A 17513-nucleotide genomic window follows, 5' to 3' on the forward strand; every position below is an offset into this window, starting at 1 on the left:
AAGCCCTGCTGTTACCCATCAATATTTCGATAGTTTTCGCCTCGCCTCGATAACCCTCGGCGAAACCAAGCCAGCCAGCCGGCAAGACGAGGCAGAGCGGGGCGACGAATAAAGCGTTGTTTATTGTTATCTACAATTTAGTAGTTTCGCCGACGGCAGCCAACGCGGTTATTTTGGTTTGAATCTGCTACGGTTGCCTATAGCGGTTTTTTAAACGCCAGGAGCGACGTACATGGAAGCACGTGGCGTTGCGATTAGCAAAGAATTTCAAAAAGCGAAGAACAACGACAACACACCGTAAGTGATGGAGTAGTTGATTTGTTGTTGAATTGTGCTTCGAAGGGAAAGGACATAGCAAATTCCTTCCGAATTTAGCTCAAAACTATGCTTGGTTTAAATTGTCTTTTAATATAAAGTTGAATAGAAACAAACATCGCAAATAAAGTTAATTACATTTTTGTGTTCCTTGGCATTAAACTAATTTTAATCGGCGCTAAGGAATCAAGTATTTGCAATGAAATCGGCCTGTTGAACGTATGTCTTGTTGGGGTAGTGGAGGGGTCTGTCTGGCCTGCCTATTTATGTACACTCGTATGCATGAATGTGTGTATTTATATTAAGTGGACCGGTTTCAAGTTCAAAAGCCGCTGTCACTCATGCGCTCGCATCTGTGTGTGCGCCCGTACACACACACTTATACTAACATAAATGCCGTGGGCTTTAGCTTATTTGTTTCAATTTCAAATTTCAACAACATAAATAATTCTTTCGAATCGTAAGCTCTTTTGTTTGCCAATAGAATACTAAATTTTGTAAATGGACAGTGTATAGAACATTCATACTAATGCGTTCAATCAGCCTTTTATGAAGACCCTGAAGTGCTTACATATGTATGTTTATGAACCGTTCGGAAGCATTTGAAGCCCATAATTTTAATTGCGTCAATCGTGTATTGATAGCAATAATCAATATTACAAAATCCTTTGCCCAACATCGCTCTTCACATAAATACTCATAATCAGAATTGTATGTTAACCAGCTTTCATTGCACCAACTTCAATCGATCAAAAAATAAAAGATTTGTATACCTTATTGGGCCTGATGGTTTATTAAATTCCAATACTCTACTGTCTTAAAAGTCTGATATACATATAGAACAAAAACTTATGTTATTGCTGTAGTAGTAATTTTTGGGAAAAGCTTTTATATTGCATCAAATAAGCCGCCACCCACTGTATTTACCTATAAACGTGCATTGAATTCGACTTACGACTATTTGCTATATACATCTGTATGTACTATATAAACGTATTAGCTACATGCATATCGAATCGGTATTTATAAAAAAAGCCAAATGCATTGATAAGCCCATGCAAATAAATATGTATGTTTGTTTGTTTGAGCTACGTATCCAAAAAATTGTTTTTCTAAATTAAACTCTGGAAGCGACGCGCCAAAGGGGCTCCTCATTGTAATAAGAATCTCTAGGCGCGCATTTAACAAAACAATCAAACAGCAGTTGCTGCTGCACTTAAATTCTATATAAACAATAACTTTATACCTTGAATAAATTGGCAATCTAGCAAATTTCGCTTTCCCATCAGTTAACCTGACGCCGTAGTTCGTTTAAAATAACTGCATGTGGGGAAGTAAAGTCAACATGCTTTTAAGTTTTAAGAAGTTCTCTTTGGCTTTAAGTGTTGAAAATCATACGCAGTTATAAATACAGTATGTGAAGATTAAATTCAAAATCAAAATTACGTCAAGTGGGGAAGAAGAGTTAACAGGTTTTGATGTTTTAGGAGGGTGTTTCGTTTGGAAAATAGAAATATTCAAAGCACATAACTGCGAAATAAATATATTTATTGAAAGTTGGAACAAGTGTCATTCCATTATGTTCGTCCGATTATAACAAATGAGTTTCACATTAATGATGAAGGAATCTAAAAACAAATTAAGCAGCACATTGTTTCAGGGCTAAGTTTTTCATGTTGCACCAACTGATAAAAAGAACTACTTGTATTGAGACCGCAGAAACGCTGTCGGCTTGCGGAAATGGAAAACCCATTATGTGTATTACATTTTGATGAACAAAATTCTGATAAAATCGCACACAACATACAAGTACTTAATTTGTTTTATCAGAACTTAAGCCTAAATTTAATCTTTATATTATTAAACGTTCCATAATAAAGTTATATTTGCCGGCATCCGATATGGAGCTATGAATAAAAAAAAAAATACATGTATATTCGAATATACAAAATAAAAGCAATATATTTAATATAAATAGGCTATAATCCTTCAGTAATCAGATTTGTCGAGCGTTGTTCTTTGATCTTAATTTGATGGCCTTTTCTAAAATATGTATTAAAGTTGTGCTCCTTAATTATATATTTTTTTTAATCAAAGCATTGAAGCCGTGCATTCAGATTAGCACCTTAAATAGCCCAACCTCGAGCACTTCCGCGCGAGGATTAATAAGTTAGTGGTGGCTTATGCTTATCTAAATGTTTTGAAAAAACCTAATCGTTGCAATCTTCGAGGTCTATCAGGAAGGAGTCCTCTTGCAAGCAAACTGCGGTAACTCACAAGCCTGTCACTGTAGTAGGATTTGTAGGAAAATTAAATTCATAAACCGTATTATGTATTTCTTGTAATATCACTCTTGTATCCAAGCAGTATACGACTTTTGTAAGCCTAATTCGCAACTCCCATTCAATGAATGGTACTCAGAGAGAGTAAGAGTGTATTTGTTTTGTTTTCTTCCCCCGTTCTCTCTATTTTTTGATTGCTCAGTTGGCGACAGTCTCGCCGGCCGGCATTTGTTTGGGAATGGGTTTTGGTATATGATCCGTATTGACCTTAGTTTAATTGAAGGCTCTTTTGATGTTTCAAGTGTTTCGACGATGTCTAAGCCGGATTGTTATCTTCTGCTCGAGGATGGAACCGCAATGCCTGGGCAAGCCTTTGGGGCGAAAGGCAAGGAACGTGAAGGCGAAGTGGTCTTTCAGACCGGCATGGTGGGCTACACGGAGGCCCTTACAGATCGTTCGTTCATGGATCAGATATTGGTGCTGACCTATCCATTGATTGGTAACTATGGTGTGCCCGATGCGGAGCAACTCGATCAATTTGGCATCCCCGAGCACTTCGAGTGGTACAAAGGGGAGGTGCAGGCAGCAGGCCTTGTCGTGGGTGAGATCTGCGAGACACCATCCCATTGGCGCTCCAAGCAAACATTATCTCAGTGGCTGGAACAGCACAAGGTGCCCGGTATTAGCGGCATCGATACCCGGGCCTTGACCAAGAAACTACGCGAGAAGGGCAGCCTTCTGGGCCGCATTGTCTATCAACTGCCCGAAAATCTGAACGCTCTAAAGTTCGAGGATCCCAACAAACGTAATCTGGCCAAAGAGTGTTCCATTAAAAAGGAACTGCTCTTTAATTCGAAGGGCGGACCGCGTATTGCCGTTCTGGATTGTGGTCTCAAGCTAAACCAGCTACGTTGTCTGATCAAGCGAGGAGCGTCGGTTCAACTGCTGCCCTGGAATGGCAAGCTAGATGAGACCCAGTACGATGCCCTCTTCCTGAGCAATGGTCCCGGCAATCCCGAGAACTGCAGCGAAATTGTCGATGTGGTTCGCCGTGTGATCGAGGCGGGCACCAAGCCCATTTTTGGCATTTGTCTGGGCCATCAGCTGCTGGCCACTGCCATAGGTTGCAACACCTACAAGATGAGGTACGGCAATCGAGGCCACAACTTACCGTGCCTTCATCGCGCCTCGGGTCGCTGTCTACTTACATCACAGAATCATGGCTACGCCGTTGACCTTACCAAGCTGCCAACCGACTGGGAGGAGCTCTTTGTCAACGTTAATGACGAATCCAATGAAGGTGAGTACATATTTCACACATATTTTCTTTCTTCCTATCTAAAAATTCTTGACACAAACACCTGATCAAAGAAGATAATTTAATGGAATATACAGAGCTTTTGAGAGTTTTCAGCACTTATATTTCTAATTGTATCTTTACAGGTATTGTGCATACAAGCAAGCCTTACTTTTCAGTGCAGTTCCATCCCGAGCACCATGCCGGACCACGCGATACAGAATTTCTATTCGATGTCTTCCTTGACTCCATACGCGATCGGGCATCGACCATTCCTCAGCTTATTCAGCGACGACTGAGCTATACGCCAATTCAGCCCAGTGTGCCCACCAAGCAACCGAGAAAGGTGCTAATATTAGGCTCTGGTGGGCTATCCATTGGACAGGCTGGTGAATTCGACTACTCGGGCTCACAGGCCATCAAAGCTCTGCGCGAATCGAATATCCAAACGGTGCTCATTAATCCCAATATTGCGACGGTGCAAACCTCAAAGGGAATGGCAGACAAATGCTATTTTCTGCCCCTAACGCCACACTATGTGGAGGAGGTAATTAAGTCGGAGAGACCCACAGGTGTGTTGCTTACCTTCGGCGGCCAGACGGCACTAAATTGCGGAATCGAACTGGAACGAAGCGGTGTTTTTAAAAAATATAATGTACGAATTTTGGGCACACCCATACAGTCCATCATTGAGACAGAAGACCGCAAACTGTTCGCGCAGCGTGTCAACGAGATTGGCGAACGTGTGGCACCCTCAGAAGCTGTCTACTCAGTGGCGGAGGCCTTGGAAGCGGCTAATCGCTTGGGCTATCCGGTTATGGCCCGTGCCGCGTTCTCTTTGGGCGGGCTCGGCTCCGGCTTTGCGGACAATGAAACGGAGCTGGAGAATCTGGCCGAACAGGCCTTGGCTCACTCTAGCCAGCTGATTATTGACAAATCGCTCAAAGGTTGGAAGGAGGTGGAATACGAGGTGGTGCGCGACTCTTTCGACAATTGTATCACAGTTTGCAACATGGAGAATCTGGACCCCCTGGGCATACACACAGGCGAGAGTATTGTGGTCGCACCTTCGCAGACTCTTTCCGATCGTGAATACAATATGCTGCGCTCTACCGCTCTCAAGGTGATTCGTCATTTCGGCGTCGTGGGCGAGTGTAATATTCAATATGCCCTCAATCCGCATTCCGAGGAGTACTTCATAATCGAAGTGAATGCACGTTTGTCGCGCAGCTCAGCATTAGCCAGCAAGGCGACTGGCTATCCATTGGCCTACGTGGCCGCCAAGCTGGCCCTCGGCATCGCCCTGCCCAACATTAAAAATTCAGTAACTGGAAATACAACCGCCTGCTTCGAGCCTAGCTTGGACTATTGTGTTGTGAAAATACCACGTTGGGATCTGGCGAAATTTGTGCGCGTTAGCAAGAACATTGGCAGCTCAATGAAGAGTGTGGGTGAGGTAATGGCTATAGGACGTACTTTTGAGGAGGCATTTCAAAAGGCGTTACGCATGGTTGATGGCGATGTGCAAGGTTTTGATCCCTATGTGGCAGCTGTGGATAAGGATCTGCTGTCCGAGCCAACAGATCGTCGCCAATTCGTGTTGGCCGCCGCGCTCAGAGCTCAAATGTCCATTGATGAACTGCATCAGTTGACCAAAATTGATCGATGGTTCCTTCATAAGCTGGCGCACATTATTAAAGTCTATGGGGAGCTGGAGAGTGCAGGCAACCAGCTGAGCTCCGAGCTGCTGCTGCGTGCCAAACGCCTGGGCTTCGCAGATAAACAGATTGGATCGGCGACAAATAGTACTGAGCTGGCGGTTCGAAATCAACGACGTCTGGCAAACATCAAACCATTTGTGAAGCAAATCGACACGGTAGCTGGCGAGTGGCCAGCAAGCACAAACTATTTGTACAACACATATAACGCTTCGGAGCACGATTTGGAGTTTCCCGGCGGACATATCATTGTCGTCGGCTCCGGTGTCTATCGCATTGGCAGTTCTGTGGAGTTCGATTGGTGTGCCGTCGGCTGTTTGCGCGAGCTTCGCCAGCTGCAAAAGTCCACTATTATGATCAATTATAATCCAGAGACTGTGTCCACTGACTATGATATGTGCGATCGTCTTTATTTCGAAGAGATCAGCTTTGAGGTTGTGATGGACATTTACGAAATGGAAAAATCAGATGGCATTATACTCTCGATGGGTGGCCAACTGCCCAATAATATTGCCATGGATCTGCATCGTCAGCAGGCCAAGGTTTTGGGCACATCCCCCGAGTCTATTGATTGTGCCGAGAATCGTTTCAAATTTTCCCGCATGCTGGATCGTAAAGGTATTTTGCAGCCACGCTGGAAAGAGTTGACCAACTTACAGTCGGCAATTGAATTCTGCGAGGAGGTGGGCTATCCATGCTTAGTGCGACCATCATATGTTTTATCTGGCGCCGCCATGAATGTCGCCTACTCGAATCAGGATCTGGAAACATATTTAAATGCCGCCTCGGAAGTTAGTCGCGAACATCCAGTGGTCATCTCAAAGTTCCTCACCGAGGCCAAGGAGATCGATGTCGATGCTGTTGCCGCCGATGGACAAATTCTATGTATGGCCGTCTCGGAGCATGTAGAAAACGCCGGGGTTCACTCAGGCGATGCTACATTGGTCACACCACCCCAGGATCTAAACGCCGAAACGTTAGAGGCAATCACGCGCATTGCACGTGATATGGCCTCCATGTTGGATGTGACTGGACCTTTCAACATGCAACTCATTGCAAAGAACAATGAGCTCAAGGTCATTGAGTGCAACGTGCGAGTCTCTCGCTCCTTTCCCTTCGTCTCAAAAACACTGGACCATGATTTTGTGGCCACGGCCACGCAAGCCATTGTAGGCATGTCTGTGGAGCCGGTGGACGTGCTTCATGGCGTCGGCAAGGTGGGCGTCAAGGTGCCACAATTTAGTTTCTCCCGTCTGGCCGGCGCCGATGTACAACTGGGCGTTGAGATGGCCTCAACCGGTGAGGTGGCCTGCTTTGGTGACAATCGGTATGAGGCCTATTTGAAGGCCATGATGTCTACAGGCTTTCAGATACCAAAGAATGCCATACTTTTGTCCATCGGCAGTTTTAAGGTAAGCGTTTTACTTTAGAGTTTCATTCCAGAATTGAATATTTATGCGATTTTCAGCACAAAATGGAACTACTACCTTCCATTCGAGATTTGGCCAAAATGGGATACAAACTGTACGCCTCAATGGGTACTGGCGATTTCTATGCAGAGCACGGAGTTGACGTGAGTACCTCATCACTTCATATAGACTTACAACACAATTGTGTGGACATTAGAATAAGTAGCCAAGTGAGTCGCTGCCACTTATCAGCTACACACTTGAACAGACTTGACATCACTCCTTATCTGCCCTTGGAAGGTAGTTGGCCTGGATTTCCAGAGAAATTCTATTCAGCCATTACACTACGCAACACAATATACAAACGATGCGAAAATAACAGATGAATCTGCAGTGTCTTGGCTCAGAGAACCTCAGAAGTGTTTGCTACCCTTTTAAAATAGGTAGAAACCCTTTAGAAGTATGCATAAATCATCCTTTATTTTTTTGAATAAGTGATATCGGGGGATAGTGGGCTGTGGGCTGTGGGTGATGGGTGTTGGGTTTGTTATCAGATATACATGAATTGTTATTATCTGTGAACGCTTTAATTTGCTCTCAACTCTGTGCGGCCGGGTTGAAGGCGCCCTTCAACTTTTCTGTGTTCCGTTTGAGCATATTACGTAGCTCGTCACGTTTTGTTTCGGGTGCGAGTACCTTGAACACCTCATCTGTTTTGGCGCCCAGCTTGTGTAGTCGCTGAGGATCTACATTGAGTCGGGAGAGCAGGGAGCCTAGTGAAGACACCACTGTCTGCTCGGTCGCTAAATCAGGTGATGGTTCCTCCGGAGCCTGCTCCTGTTCCACAATAATGATCTCATCGCTGCTAGTCTTTATGTTTGAGGTTGTACGCAAGATTCCCGCAGGCGCTGTGTGCCTGTAAGGCTGTTGCAAAGGACTCACATCGCCGGTATGCACCTCGACGACATGCTCCACGAATTTGATTGATTTGCGGCGTGAACTGGAGCTGCCTGGTGCGCGCATAGAGCTGGCGCTCTGACGACGTGGTAGAGCAGGGGGCGTCGACTCTGGCAAGGCAAATATCATGTTATCGTTAGCATTCCCATTGATGGAACTCTCTCTCGCCTGTTCGATGCTATGCGCCGCCTCTAACAAGGCTGTAGTATAATGTGGAGCATATTGGCAGCATCCAAATTGCTTGTACAGATGGCAGAGGCGCTGTGCATGTTCCAGATAGAGTTGTGCATGCTGAGTATTATGAAACTCATTGGCCTTGGCAATCATTTCGAGCAGGTGATCGAGCAGAAGTTCAAGTAAATTAGTGCGTCGAAGAATTTCGACGCCATCATTTAATTGCGGCGCTGTCGGCGACTGGGATGTGGTTTGAGAAGGGCGTGGTGAAGATCCAGTAGCTCGCACCACCAACAACTCTACATCAATTGATTCGATAGACTGGCGACGTTGTTCCGCCAGCTTTTGTTGTTGTTGGGCGCGCAGCAGTTGAGTCTGACGCCGCAGTTTACCGCGCGTGCGCTCCTGATGTTGTCTGATGCCTAGCAGGCCGCTGGCATCGTTTGGATGTAATTGTACGCCCTTCAAATCCGACGATTCGGCCTGCCCCCGCTCTTCCTCTTGCTCCGGATTTAGCTGGTGTTGGGCGCGCGCAAACTTCGCCCAACCCCTCAGCTTTAGGTAATCCTTGGTGACGAAATGCTCGCAGAGACGGCGGTAGTTCATCTTTGGATAGAAATCTGGAGCATGTTCCAGATTTCGTAAAGCGATCAGCACATGCATTAGGGGCTGCTCGGCAATGTCAGACATAATGGAGCTCATCGCCATGAGCGCATCTTCGGGCATATACTCAAAGAGATTCCGAGCCGGTATAAAATAGTCGCCCAACTCCTTCTTAGCCAGGCAGGCCGCAAAGCCACGCACGAAACGCACCAGGACCTCACCCAGAAATTCCTCCGGCCAGGCGTTGTAATGGCGTTCGCACTCCCAGAAGAGATGAGCACGCAAATGCTCGACAGCATGGATCATCATGGTCTGGCCCTTCTCGTGCGGCTCCACAAATGCCTTCAGCAGCACCTTCATCAACATGAACACTTTAAGTTGCGTGCGCGTCAGCTGCCGCTCCAGATATTGTTCGGCTTGAGGGAAAATAATGCGCCACTCCAGATCTCTGAAGGGGTTGCGTGCACGCTTCGGCGCATACCCCACAGGCACAACATGGTAGCCAAACGACTGAATACGCTTGCGCATTTCTGGCGTGGGCCATTGGAATTGCTCACCGGTGTGCAGACTGGTGACGAGGGGGCGGGGGCGCAGATTAAACTCGAAGGCGCAATCGGGCCAGCTGTGCGGCACATGGATGGCGGGAATCACTTCACCGGAGGCTGTGTAAACGCTGCAGCCACGATATGTGCCCGCCGCCAGCTGACTGTGTGGAATACGAAGCTGGGGCGCCAACTGCTGCCTCAGCAGATCCCCAAAGTAGTTCATAAACTGCGCCGAATTGAGGTAACTCTGTTGGAGCAGAGCACGTCGCCGCTCCTGCTCAACGCGACATTGACGCAGTACCTGCACCGTCTCGTAGTCATCCACGACAGCGGTATGCGTTGATTGCCCTTGCCCCAGGTTCTCAAGCTGCTCTTTCGTGCTCTCCTCCTGTTCCTCGCTGTCTTCCTCCTCATCGCTGCTGGGCGCATCCTCATCGTCATCACTGGCTTCCAGCCAGGGCTCCACAAAGTTGGCCAATCTGGATACACACGCCTCCGGCAGAACGTTGCTTTGGAGAGGTACACGCGGCGTACTTAACCTCAAATCCGCAATAGGCCTGTGCGTGTTAAAGCGTGAAATATAGACATGGTCATATATGCCATCCAACTCATTACGTTTGGCCCGTTTATCCTTCCCATCTACAGAACCCACGCTGCTATAAATGCTCGCAGCTGTGCTGTAACCGGAGCTGCCGTCCGTATAGACACCATCGTCGCTCAGACTGCGCTGCACCGTCGCCTGCTCCCGCAGCTTAAGTCGCACATAGCCCTTCCAGCGTGTCCGCTCCAGCATTTGTGTGTACTGGCTGCGACAAGGCGTCGTATTATAGTAATCCGTTTCCATTAACACCTTGCAGAGCGTGGCTATCGAATCATAGTTGGCATCGTTCGGTCGCGCAATGTCCACATTCTCAAATACCACGTAAATCAGCGGCAGCTGGATTAATTGCGATTGATGCTTGAGCGGTCCATGACTGTAAAAAGGAGAAGAACCATTCATTCATCATATCCTGCGATGAAACATACAATACAAGTATAAGCCAACACTAAGCTCATACTCTTATCGAAAATGAATGGCAAGCGTGAAGGAAACTACTATTTCAAGGGCGCCGGAACTGATTTCAAATAGAGTGGATTGTCGCAAACCAAGTACTTAGCCACTCGATTTCTGAGTAGTTGTGACAAGTCAATAATAAGTCACCATCCAGCGGCTTATTAGTACTTTGTTCTATAGAAGAGCTTTTAAAGTATACGAAAAAGAAAGGTAGTTCCACAACTTCCTGCCTGTTTTAATCACTGATCGGTAGCAGATCTAAATACGATCAAAACTGTGAGGAAACGTGAAAATATAGGACAACTAGGTATCTTAAAATGGCAAAGAAGCGACATGAAAAGTTTTCACTTCGCAGGGTCCAAGGACACATTAGGGATAGCACTTCCCACTAAATAAAATATCTAAAAAAACCTCTTCACAGTCGCAAATGTTGCCATTTTTTCTTAATCTTGCACCAAAAAAAAAAAAAACAGGTTAACACACAAAACAAATGAGCTTGCATCAGCACTCTATAGTATTTGCATGCACTAAAACACTAGCTATAGCTTCTGGATTATTCCAAAATACCGATCATCTGGCTAACTGGCCTAACCCATAGATATTCCTCAGGCCACACTTACACGGGTTTGTACTTCAAGCGCTTTGCCACAGCTGCATCGATGGCGCTGGCAAAGATGAGGGTCTGATCTGTCATTCGTTGGGCGCACTCGCGTCTCTTCGCCTGCAATTGCTCATCCATGGCCGCCAGCTCTGCCTCGAAGTGGCCAAAGAACTGTGTGGTCAACACCAGTTGGTTGAGCAAAAATATGTGCAATTGGTGCTCCAATTGGTGTCCTGTCTTCAGCTCGATGGTGCGCTGGTGCTCCTCCCGCTGCTGTTCGAGCGTGCGGGCGTACAAGGCGCTGGCACATTCGGTGGCACTGCTGCCATTACTGCCGCCTAGCAGACGCAGTTGGGGGGCCAAGCCATTCACTGCACCACCAACGACTCCTACACCACCGGCCGCACCAATGGTGCTGCGACGCAAACTGCCACCTCCATCGAGGCCACGCTTGCGTCTGCGCTTTTTCGCATTGCGCCGATGGAGCTTGGCCAGCTTGCGCTGACGCTGCTGCTCACACCATCGCCGGTGCTTGACACGATGCACCTCCCGTTGCTGCAACTGCTGCAAAGGACTCGGCGTCTCCGTCTCCACTGGCCTCGAACAAGGACAGCCCATTGAATTCTCTCGGTTCGGCTCGCGGCTTCTGCAAACTGAAACTGACGCACTCTCTCCGTGCAACTCGCAATCTTGCTGTCGCTTGGCAAACGCTCTGTTACTGAGTCCACTGATCGAATGCGATTTTCTTGTCGCGACATTGTCAATTTGCTTGAGTTTCGTATGATTGCAGCGGCTAGATAAGATCACCGATCACGATAATGGCTGCTGGGCAGGCGGGCAGCGCTGTCAGGGGCGCCATTTTTTTTTTTGCAGATCTTCCGATCAGCGCTGAACTAAATGGTGATTGAAATCACAGAGTTTGCACCGACAAAGTCACACCGTCCCAGTTACAAATTTGAAATGGTGGCAAACCAATAAAAGGCTCTGTATTTCAGAATTTCCTACCTCCGTAATATTTAAATAACTAAATAAATAATTTAATAATTAAATTGCTTTTGAGAGGAAATGGTTTCGTTCATTCGACCTAAAGTGATGGCTATGTTAATAGTATTTTCCATTCTAAAATTTCACAGTTTCTAATTAAACTGATCAACACATTTGCAGCTTAAATCGCGAATTGTTAGTTCAGAGATACGTGATTGGGGATTGCGGATTGCTAGGTCGCGAATGGTGTTTTGATTCTGCACATCAGTACTTCCTGTGGCTTTGCGTTTCCGGGTAATTGTTGAGCTGAAGACAAAGAACTGCTCGCAGCCGCTGTGCCGCCGCAGCTCTCTTATCATTGCCATTGTTTGTGCACCTCTTGTAACGGGCCATATAGATCGATATCTTTATGTCTATGAATACAATCTTATCAATCTAAATGAACGTACTGACGCATGGACAAATGGCAATTGGCGGCATTTGTGTTTGCTGACATATGTACCCGGCGCCTAGGCTTGGCCCAGGCTGTAACTTGTAACTTGTAACTTGCCAATTGTAAATGTCATTGTCATTCCATTTAATGCTATGCACTTTGGATTTTTTGCTTACACAGGTGGAGTCCGTGCAATGGACCTTCGATAAGACCACGCCCGATGACATCAACGGCGAGCTCCGACACTTGGCTGAATTCCTTGCCAACAAGCAATTCGATTTGGTTATCAACCTGCCGATGCGTGGTGGGGGCGCGCGACGGTAAGTAAAGGGTAACGCACAGCAGAAACTATTTAATAGCTAACAGTAACGGCCCTATAATCACAACTACATATCTAATTTTCTACATATACATATATTATATGGACCCTGTCCCTTCTTCCCTTCTTCTTTGGAGAGGACTTGCTGCAGAGTCTAAGGCTCAAACATTTACATTAGCGGAGCACTCAACTAGCTTTGCTCACGCAGCCATTTTTCCCAAGTAAAAGATCTTTTCGGAAAGCTATATGCATATACATATGTATGTATGCATGTATATTTAAGCTAGACATATACTCTTTTTATACTCTGTACATGAAATGTACAGAAGTACTTGTATATTAGGTTTGCGGCAGCTGAAAAATGTAACAGGCAGAAGGAGGCGTGGCAGACCCCCCAAAGTATATATATTCTTGATCAGCATGACGAGACGAGTCGATCTAGCCCTGTCTGTCCGTCTGTCCGTCCGTATGAACACCTGGATCTCAGAGACTATAAGAGATAGAGACACCAAATTTTGCACAAAGATGCCTTATGTGTGTACGCTATACGAGTTTGTTTTATTTTTTTGATTTTCCCCCCCACTTCCCCCCTATGGGGGTTTTCCCGATTTTCCATTCGTATAATCGCCTATATCTCGGAAACCATAAGACCTAGGAACACCAAATTTTAGTCCAAGATACCTTGTGTGAATACGCAGAAAATGTATATTTTGGAATTTCCCTCCCTTCCCCCTCTCCCCCGTAATTCTTGGAATTTCGAACTAAAAAACTATTATGTGTCCGTGTGCCAAGTTTCACTATGATAGACCGATTTAACAAGAAGTTATAGCTATAAATATATTTGCTGCTGCAGCGCTGCTCAAGCGCTGCCCCCGGCTGTTGATGTTGCTGTTTGGTTGACTGCTAACATGTTTACACAGACACGAATAGATGCGCATAGGCATACATACACTCACACAGACGCAATTGCTATGTAAATGTGCAATTATACATCCTTTACGTGAGTTCGAATACCGAGAAAGGTAAAATCGATCAAATTTTTTTTTTTATTTTCTTAATTTTTTTTATTTTCTATAATTATTGTAAACATATGTACAGAGTATTTCAAAGTCGGGACACCCGACTTTAGCTTTTTTACTTGTTTTCTAAAAGAAGTCCCCAAAATACAATCGCACTTTCTCAAACTTGCGAACTAGAGTTTCTTGAAGAACTGCAAGTTTCTTAAATTTAATTCCATTTACTCACCACCCTTTTTCGGTGGAGAGTTTTCGTTTTATACAAGTATTTGTGCATAATTGCAAGTGTAAATAAATGATAAGCCATTATTATCATAAATACCATACTTATCAAGCGTCGCTGACAACTACATACATATGTATGGATGTATCCGTGTAGCGTCTACTACTTGTATATATGTAATTTTTTTAAAAGCTTAAGACCAGATTAACACCTTCGTGCCGCAAGCAATAATCCAGCAATTACATTTACATTGGGAGTAAATAGTAAACTATATTTTTGGAAGTCCCTTTTTCTCTATAATACTTGTATGTTTCTGTTCGCTCTACCCATACAGCGTGTCCTCGTTCATGACGCATGGCTATCGCACCCGCCGTCTGGCCGTCGACTATTCCATACCTCTGGTGACGGACGTGAAGTGCACGAAACTGCTTGTGGAGTCGATGCGGGTGACTGGACGGAATCCGGCCATGAAGACGCACACGGACTGCATGACGTCGCGTCGGATTGTGACGCTGCCGGGCTTTATCGATGTGCACGTTCATCTGCGCGAACCAGGCGGCACACACAAGGAGGACTTTGCCAGCGGAACAGCCGCGGCTCTGGCTGGGGGAGTTACCATGGTTTGTGCGATGCCCAACACCAACCCGGCGATTGTCGATCGCGAGACCTTCACACAGTTCCAGGAACTTGCCCGTCAGGGCGCCCGCTGTGACTATGCCTTGTATGTGGGCGCAACAGATACGAATTGGGCGCAACTGCCGGAGCTGGCCAGCCAGGCATTCGGCCTTAAAATGTATCTCAACGATACCTATGGAAAATTGCGTATGAGCGATATGGGTGCTTGGCAGCGCCATCTTAGCCATTGGCCGAAACGGGCGCCCATTGTGTGTCATGCGGAGAGCCAATCCATGGCCGCCATCATCTTGTTAGCTCACATGATGGATCGCCCCATCCACATTTGTCATGTGGCGCGCAAGGAGGAGATCCTCATCATACGCGCTGCCAAGGAGAAGGGAATTCGTGTTACCTGTGAGGTGTGTCCGCATCATTTGTTTCTCAGCACACGCGATTTGGAACGCCTAGGAGCTGGTAAGAGTGAAGTGCGTCCCATATTGTGCTCATTGGAGGATCAGGAGGCATTGTGGGAGAACATTGAGTATATTGATGTGTTCGCCACCGATCATGCTCCGCACACACTTGCCGAAAAGGAATCGGAGCAACCACCACCAGGCTTCCCAGGTCTAGAGACCATCTTGCCTCTGTTGCTGCAAGCCGTCAACGACGGTCGCCTCACACTGGAGGATATAAAGCGGAAGTTCTATCGCAATCCTAAGAACATTTTCAATCTGCCCGATCAGCCCAACACCTATGTGGAGATCGACATCGACGAGGAGTGGACCATAACCAATAGCGAGTTGAAGACCAAGGCCAGCTGGACGCCATTCCATGGCACGAAGGTCAAGGGTAAAGTGCATCGCGTCGTGCTGCGTGGCGAAGTGGTCTACATCGATGGTCAGGTGCTGGTGCAGCCAGGCTATGGACAAAATGTACGTACACCCCAATACAGCGCCAAAGCATTGATCGCCCAGCAGCAACTGGACGCTATGGGTGTGTGCGAGGGGCGACCGTTGGGAGACACTAGCTTTGAACGGGGCACGGAATTGCCCAGCGATACAGATGCCAACGACACCTTCACTCGTCTGTTAACCGATGGTGTTCCTGGCCGGGCCACTGTCCATTTCACAGAGGATGCGGGGGTGGGCTCCGGCACGAGCGGCGCCGCCAACTTTTTGCGTCCGATATCACCATCCCCTCGCGTGCGACTCGACTCCTCCAGCAATGCGACCCTCAAGGAGTATTTGCAAAAGACAGCGGGCCTAGGACCCAACCAACCAGTCAGCCCAGTGGCACACTGTCTGGTGGGCAAGCACGTGCTCTCTGTGGATATGTTCAGTAAGGATCATCTCAACGACATCTTCAATTTGGCACAGTTGCTCAAGTCACGTGTCACTAAGGATCGACCCGTCGACGATCTCCTTCGTGGCAAGATCATGGCCTCAATTTTCTATGAGGTAAGCACAAGGACTCAGTGCAGCTTTGCAGCAGCAATGCAACGCCTCGGCGGACGTGTCATCAACATGGATCAGGTCACATCGTCCGTTAAGAAGGGCGAGACTTTGGAAGATAGCATCAAGGTGATGGCCAGCTATGCAGATGTCATGGTGCTGCGTCATCCTGAGCCGGGCGCCGTTTCGGTAAATCCACACTTTAATATAAAGATGAAGAACATATTTGTATAGCTGCTCTTATCCTTGCAGCGTGCCGCCTCTTATTCCCGCAAGCCTCTGATTAATGCCGGCGATGGCGTCGGTGAGCACCCAACCCAAGCACTGCTCGACGTATTCACCATACGTGAGGAAATCGGCACTGTCAATGGTCTAACCATAACCATGGTCGGTGATTTAAAGAATGGACGTACAGTCCACTCGCTGGCTCGTCTACTCACACTCTACAATGTCACGCTGCAATATGTCTCTCCCGAGGGCCTGGGCATGCCCGAGAACATTATGCGCTATCTGGAGATGCGCGGCGTCACACAGAGAACCATACGCACAATAGAGGAAGCGTTGCCAACAACCGATGTCCTCTATATGACTCGCATCCAACGCGAACGTTTCCAGAGCGAGGAGCAATATCAGCGCGTAAGTGTACAAAAGGAATATATACTCGTATTTGGGAGAACAGACTTCATAGTGCTCTGAAGGACACTTGGCTTAGTCAAATGAGAATTCCTGCAGACAGATTTTCTATTCTATTCCGTCGGTGTCGAAGCACCTTTTCGTCTCCAGATGAACGGTCATTTTGTAGGACATTTCCTTCGGCTACATGTCGGTGTCCACATCAAAGCGTGTCCCCTTCGTACGCAGGACTTTTTAAAAGGGAACACCACCTTTCAGAAATCAAACGAACTCTAAAGCATAGCTATTTAAAATGTGTGTGTATGTATAGATTTTAAAACAAGAACTGTCTTTGGAGAATGGTTTTTCTCATAGGATTGGTATATTTTGAAATCTTCATGAAACTTATATAAGTATCATATTTTAAATACAAGTACATTTATAGTACACACATTTAAATATTATGTACCCCATCTTCCCTGTCTCTTTGTAATGGATGAGTCCCCTTGCTAATTGGTTAACTCGTTTTCTTCACAGGCCTGCGGCCACTTCATCGTAACGCCCAAGCTGATGACACGGGCCAGCAAGCGCACCATTGTTCTGCATCCTTTGCCGCGCGTCTTCGAGATCAGTCGGGACTTTGACTCGGATCCTCGGGCCGCATACTTCCGCCAGGCCGAGTACGGTATGTACATACGGATGGCTCTGCTCGCCATGGTCGTCGGATGTCGCAACTCGGCCCTCTGAATGGGGACGCTCATCTTTTCTTTTTTGTTTTTTGACACATACATACATATTTGTTTGCTTATGTATATTGTATTTTTTATATTATTATGCATATGTGATAGTTACAAAAAAAAAGTTTATATACAGGTATATAATAAAATAAACGACACTGTGGATTA

General features: G+C 46.5%; 1 protein-coding gene across 1 annotated transcript; it reads left to right on the forward strand.

The window, feature by feature from the left end:
• Positions 1-164: 164 nt before the first annotated feature.
• Positions 165-17414, forward strand: LOC115627054 (CAD protein). Its single transcript, XM_030522597.1, has 8 exons — positions 165-297; positions 2900-3897; positions 4041-7024; positions 7081-7185; positions 12553-12692; positions 14265-16185; positions 16249-16632; positions 17146-17414. Exons 1-8 carry the CDS (start codon positions 233-235, stop codon positions 17353-17355), a joined length of 6807 nt encoding a protein of 2268 aa, XP_030378457.1. The 5' UTR covers positions 165-232; the 3' UTR covers positions 17356-17414.
• Positions 17415-17513: the final 99 nt, after the last annotated feature.

This window comes from Scaptodrosophila lebanonensis, unplaced genomic scaffold (genome assembly GCF_003285725.1).
Source record: "Scaptodrosophila lebanonensis strain 11010-0011.00,11010-0021.00 unplaced genomic scaffold, SlebRS2 tig00000092-arrow-pilon, whole genome shotgun sequence".
Classification (NCBI taxonomy): Eukaryota; Metazoa; Arthropoda; class Insecta; order Diptera; family Drosophilidae; genus Scaptodrosophila; species Scaptodrosophila lebanonensis.